This window comes from Aptenodytes forsteri, unplaced genomic scaffold, assembly GCF_000699145.1.
Source record: "Aptenodytes forsteri isolate BGI_AS27 unplaced genomic scaffold, ASM69914v1 Scaffold2, whole genome shotgun sequence".
Classification (NCBI taxonomy): domain Eukaryota; kingdom Metazoa; phylum Chordata; class Aves; order Sphenisciformes; family Spheniscidae; genus Aptenodytes; species Aptenodytes forsteri.
Window position 1 is genome coordinate 6,079,606 of NW_008795695.1, and position 6,635 is coordinate 6,086,240.

Consider the following 6,635-nt stretch of genomic DNA (forward strand, 5'->3'; position numbering starts at 1 on the left):
CGTCGTCAGTGGCTGTCATCGCCACAGCTGTCAACATACTTGTAAACGCTGTAGAAATCGCCCAAGGAGTTAATCTTACGCGTGATTATTTTGAAATTGCCTGCCGCTGCTGTTTGTCCAGAGCTAGCTGAAGCTCTCCTGAGGTATTCTGCATTTCAGTCCTGCTTTCGTTGTGTGGCTTCATGGCGGTCTTCCACAACTTCTCTTGGAGTTCAATCTTGCTGCAATAAACATGTGATAAATGCAGTAGAAAAGTAGCCTGTACTGTTGAGATTGTGTAGCTAATGGAAACTTTAACGTTGGGCGCAGGGGAAACATACGTGTTTCCCGAAGTGGCTTGTGATAACCAGGAATTGTCTGTATGGGCACAAGTAGACCCGGCAGCTGTTACGAAAGAGATGACATTATGTGGGCTTTGAGGGCCGTATGATCAGCAAGTATTTCAGCCTGTTTGGGAGAAGGGCACTTTGGCAGCAGGTTTCGTAACAGTCTTAACTAACTCTGCATCTGCTGCAGGTGCTCTCACCTGTTACAAATAAAAGTCATCCACAGTTTCTCTCTTTAGCGTTGAGATTTGCCTTGAAATAGGATCTGGATCTGGCGTGGTTTCAACATTTCTAGCTTCTTCCATTCTCGGATCCAGTGCACTGTACATGTAAGTATAACAGCACTTACTTAAACTGTTGCATCCAATAATAAAGAATACTTAGCCCTCGCCTATATACTTTTCATTTTCACATTTTAAAAACTGTTCTTTTCATGAAGAAATACTAGCTCAATTCTACAGATAGGGAAATCAAAGCAAAGAGAGCCTAAGCTATTTACTTCAGGTTCTGTAACAATTAAGTAGTCATGCGATTAAATTCTGTTTTCCCACTTCTTGGACAAATTGCTAAGTTTACACTTGTGTTTGCTGGGTTGAATCCTAAATTTTAGCCACTGACTAGTCTTACTGAGGTCTGATGACTAACATTAGTTACCTGGGTGTTGGCGGTACCTGAATTTTATTAGAGACTTGTATGCATATATATATTTATGCAGAGCTAGCATTGAAAAGCAAATCCTATACTTCAGCTTTCAGACAGTCATTAAAACTTCCAGTGTAGCATTGAGTGGTTTAGCTGCTGATACCTTGTGTGTATTTTACCGGCTATTTTTTTATTTACTTGCAAAGTAAAGGATGCTGGGAAGGATATTTTCACTGAGAGGACATAAATTAGCATGTGGTTCACAGGTTTAAACTTCCAGATACAGCAGCCAGTAACTTACACTTTGTAATATTTTGCTTTTAGATGTACAGATATCAACCCGATGGCAGCTTACTGTACACTGGAGACAGCTCTGCTTAACAACGTTCACCTTCAGCCAGTCATTACTGACTTGGTAAGATAGATGTTTCAAGAATATCTTCATATCTTTTGTAATTTTTTTTAATACTTATTACAGATACTGAAAAGTAAGCATAAAGTCTGGAACAAACATTCTCTTAATAAGCACGGATGAAAAAAAGAAAACAACAAAATGCCAAAGTGTTTCTGAAAGAAGGGAAAAACAAACTACTCGAGCCCTAAAATTCAAATTTAAGCTTTAAAAATTAATTGAATTAATTTTAAAAATAAATTATGTAGGTATAGTTTGGAAAATGCTGCACAAGGAACTCTGCAGTGACCTCACATTATCATAGGCCTTCCTCTAATGCTATGCAGTTCTTGGTTCTCAACTTTTTCTGATTTAATTATAAACAGTGTATGTCGTTACTTTTTGTTTCTTACAAAATTTGATACAGAAAAAAGCTTAAGTTTCTCATCTCTTTAGCAAGGTATTTATTTAAAATACCCTGAATATATATGTTTATAAAAGATGATGAAGACAGGCAACAATAAATGTGATATAAAATGGATGAACAACTGCTCGTACTTGAGAACTGAACTGCAGTTGTCACAGATTGGTCATTTTGGGTAACAAGTGTTAACTGATGATAAGTTCAAAATTCTTTTATAGCTAACTTAAATTCTGAACTCAGCAAGAATAAAGTACTACCTTTGTGTCCACATATGTGTCTCTTGCTCTTCTACATCCCATACATAACGTAGTCTTAAGACTATTGAAATTGTTCTGCTATGCACGGGTACTTCTGCTTGATGCTTCTCTTGCACATAGAAAGTAAAGTTTAGTGTTCCTGAGTCAGGCTGAAATGCTTGGAATATCCAGCACTATATAACTGTATTTTTACAAAATGTTTGCATTCTTTATGCTTCCAAAAAAACCCCAAAAGAATCATCAACTTCATCTATAGGTCAAAGGACTGTCTCCAAGATTAAATGGGAAGGTTGATCTACTGCTATTTAATCCACCGTACGTGGTGACACCTTCTGAAGAGGTAGGAAAAATTTGAAATACACAATAAAAATGGTATTTCTACTGTCAGAGGAGAGATGGCAAACCAAATAAGCTCCGGTATGAAAACTGCAGGCTTTTTCTGAAATAGTAAAGGATGTTGTAGGACCAGCACTGTTTTAGTGAAAATGATTTACTAGAGCTGCTTTTGAAGACTATGTAGGAATAAGGATTGCTAGCTGCTGCTTCTCAATACCTAGTTTCTCCATCAAGTATAAACCACGTAAGACTTCTGTTAGGCATGCTAGGTATTCTTATAGAAGACTTTCAATGGAAAACACATTTGTTCCCTGCAAAATGAATATCCTCTGCTTCCCCAGACTTGGGACTCTCAGAATTGGACCCAGGAACACTTAAAGGGTTTACTGGCCACCTTGCATTTGGCAAACAAGCTTATAAAACGTTACAGGAAAATACATACAAAGCACGTGACAAAACAGAGCTCTTTTAATTCAGTTTAAGAATAGAACTTGAAACAAAAGTAGTATGTTCATCGTGTAGAAAGTAGTTTTGAAGTAATTTTGCTGCATAAACTAATCTGCTGAATCAAAGTTGTCAGATTTCTAATGGCAGACACCTAAAGGTAGAGATTATGGTGATGTTTTTCTTACAAGTACCACCGACACTTCTATCATTCTGTATTAAGACAATTTTTACTTCCATTCTTCCCAGGTGGAAAGCCACGGAATAGAGGCATCCTGGGCTGGTGGCAAAAAGGGCAGAGAAGTAATGGATAGAGTTTTTCCATTAGTACCAGAACTACTTTCGCCAGGAGGATTATTCTACTTGGTCACAATTAAAGAAAATAATCCAGGTGATCGCTTTCCTTGGACACTTACATGTGCCAAACCAGACTTAACACTGGTTAATCAATCCAAATGTTGATCATAGCAATGTTCTGCAGCTTACCAGACTTCAGTAAATAAGTAGTACATAACATCAGTTGAATCTAATGCGTGGCGATAGCAACTAATTGAAGATGGACAGCATGTACTGAAATTCATATAGGTGTTCTACGTCATTTTTAGAAATGCTACAGACAGCTAGAGCGTATCTGCATGCTTCATATGAACCACGGCATCTCTCTGGACTCCTGTGCTTCTCATCTTTCAAGTTTGTGTGGGTGTTTAGACACACACCCTAGAGGGACTTTTACATAACCTGATGCCTCTGGGAATCCTTTTTCTGAATTCATGCCTTGTGCATCCAGTGTATAGTGAGCTAGACCAAAAATATAAGCAAATTTACCAAAACTAAGAACTCTCTAGGCTAGTTTGGAACATGGTAATACGTAGGTCCTGAGCCCAGCAGCTCTGCAAGACTTCAGTTCCAAGTCTGAAAGGTGAACTGTAAATCTTCTGAACTAAGTAACAAAGTCAGGCCAACCCTTTTTCATGAAAGAGGATGGCACTGTGAACTTAAAAGGCAAAAGCCTTTAGTTGGAAATGTGAGGTCTTTCATTCTGACACGTGTAGAGGAAAGATTCAAACTTGCTCCTTCCGATCTAATGCTTAATGGCTATACGTTATCAAGTAGTTTCAAGAAGAAAGATTATTCTTTCACACCTGATTGATTAGGCAGCTTTTGGGAGAAGGTGCTAGAAATTTCAGTTTCTCCTACAAACTAGCTTCATAATTGAATTGTTCATTGCTATTAATAATACCAAAATACAGAACTTCCATTAGTAAATCGTAAACTTTATTTGTTCTTGGTAGAAGACTACTTTGCATAAAAATTACTGTCTGAAAGAGTAAGAGGACACAGTTTATCATCTTTGCTTTACAGCTTACGTTCGGTGGATACTTTAACACTGCCTCTTATAGCTGATTTCTAGATAATCTCGGTTGTAACACTGCACTTTCAATTACAGATGAAATTCTGGAAACAATGAAGAAATGTGGCTTAGAAGGCACACGAGTACTTTCCAGGCAAGCGGGACAAGAGATGCTTACTATCCTCAAATTTAGGAAGTCTTGATAACTGCTCTTACTAGGCATGCAGAAAGTTGAACACAGAGCACTGAAGTTGTCAAATCAATTTTTAAGCCAAGATTTTCACCCTCTTAAGGTGCATCCTCACTTCCTGATTACTGCAGTGAAATTGATCAAGACTGTTTTTATTCTGGATGTTAACCAGCTATTATCTGTTGTCAGAGGTACAGTTGTCATCTGGCTATCCGCAGGACAGATGTGAGGGAACTGTGAAATACCCTACCTTGTTGCATTTGCACTTAAGCACTAAAGACTTTTTCCTCTATAAATAGGTATTTGTATATTTGTCATTGTGGCTTATTAAAATAATGTACTTGATATAATTCTTCCTGTTTCAATAGCTAGTCTATACCTATGCTGGGTTTAAATGGATATTTGGAATCAGTGTTACACATTTTGACGTAGTATCAGGCACTCTTGCGGAGTTTGTTTCTGTGGTAAGGAAACAGCATACTTCTGAACAGAAAGATGCAGTAAGTGTATCTCAAGAGCTGCGACAAAGGCAAGCTATTACTCTCCTGAAGTCTTCTGGGCAAAATATTGTGGTGACTTTGTTCCCTTTTATGCCATTTTACAGGGAGGGTGCTACTATGGAGATGTAGATTAGATGAAGAGTTCTCATCCATGAAAAGGTATTAAGGGGGAAAAAAACCAAACATATGCTATTAAAAAGGCTAGGTAGCTGAAAACAATAACTGTAAGTAGAGAAGTGGAACAAAAGTCCTTTCTCAAAGTCACTATCCAAAATAGGAAGCTATATCCTGACCACCAGACCCTGATGAAGAGCTTTCCTCTGCAGCTTCCTCCCTCTCCCGCTGCCCACAGAAGGTTCCAATACTGCATTGTCCCAGTGGCGTTAGAGACGTGTGCTGTGCAGTGGGCACAGGCCTGTGAGGAAGATGTTTTGCTCACACACAGCACCGCTAGCCCTGTTTGGGAGAATATTCTCAAAGAAACTGACTTTTAAGGGTTTGTGTCAACAGAAACTTAAAGTGATGTTACAATAAACCATTAGGGGACTAAGGTCCAAGGGTTTTTTTGTAGGATGCTGAGGCACTAAAAAGACTATTCCATGTAAGACTTCAGAACTAAACTTAGGGACTCTGTACTTACCCAACTTGTACAAATATTAAAAGTTCTTCCATGTTTCGATCTGACCACCCAAAAAACTTCTCTAGGAGACTGAAAAAAGGAGTTTTTGGACAGGCAGAATAACACATAAGAAGGGTAGGTACCGTTTGCAGAAACACGTGACTGCAAGCCTAGCTAGACCACTTGAGGTATTTTACCACAATGGAATGTGAGAAGCTGCTTTTGACTGATACAGGTCAAAAGTCAACGTACGGTGGGCTGGCATAAAAGTTGTTCCTTATACCATCCTGAAGAAAACACAAAAAGGATTGGATAGCAGGAAGTGTGCAGCGGTGATTGTTTTACCTCCCAAGAGTCACCATTCCCCAGCTTAGAAGGCTACTGAAGAGCAACACTGCAATTCAGTTCAACAATTCAAACACAGCTAATCCATCCCCCTTCAGTAACTTTTCTGTCACTTTGTTTTTATATAGATAAACATGAATAGGAACACAAACACACAGTAGGAGGGTTCAGAGGGAAGACTCAGTCATGTTAAGGATGTTATGCGACATTTATGCTATATACAAGAAATTCTAGTACTTGAAAGTACTGAGTGTAAAAAAAATGCGTTTCATTGACCAAAGTGAGGCTAGACTCAGGACTTTGTTGATTCTTACCTTCTGAATAACTTGTCTAAGGAATGTCAGAGTTGAGAAACTGAGAGGAAACTTTGTGGCCATCTATGAAATAGTGTGTTTCCACAGTTTTCCACTGAAGAATTTAAGCAAAGTTTTGTCCTTGCAGCTTACCAACTAGTCAGTTCTGAGAAGTCGTATTTCAATTCGACTGCCTCCTACTTCTAGAACCTTTTTGACTTGATGGCAGACCCTTTGCAAAGCCACACTTCTTTTTTGTTCAGTTTTCCCTTACAAAAAACTGTAAGGAGAGGAGGTTTTATGCTTAGTGATTTTGCTTTTATGTAGTCACGGTTTTTGAGGTTATAATTACAGCCGTAGGGCTGTTTGAATGAACCAAAATGCTGTCATCCTTAGACCGCTCTGGGAGTTTTACGTTGTTAACTGCTTTTGCTAACAAAGTTAGGTTGCTGAGTTACAACATCAAAAGACAATTTTAAGATGTAGTCAAAACATGTAAAAGAATCAAACTACAAGT

At 38.4% G+C, this 6,635-nt stretch overlaps 1 protein-coding gene across 1 annotated transcript in view; it reads left to right on the forward strand.

Annotated features, from left to right (window-relative positions):
- Positions 1-4,703, forward strand: part of N6AMT1 (N-6 adenine-specific DNA methyltransferase 1 (putative)) — a 19,124-nt gene extending 14,421 nt beyond the window's left edge. The window contains exons 5-10 of the mRNA XM_009283064.1: positions 55-143; positions 566-655; positions 1,293-1,383; positions 2,297-2,380; positions 3,070-3,211; positions 4,268-4,703. Coding sequence (XP_009281339.1) covers positions 55-143; positions 566-655; positions 1,293-1,383; positions 2,297-2,380; positions 3,070-3,211; positions 4,268-4,374 — 603 coding nt within the window. The 3' untranslated portion in view covers positions 4,375-4,703. The remainder of the gene's footprint in view (positions 1-54; positions 144-565; positions 656-1,292; positions 1,384-2,296; positions 2,381-3,069; positions 3,212-4,267) is intronic.
- The last annotated feature ends 1,932 nt before the right edge of the window (positions 4,704-6,635 follow it).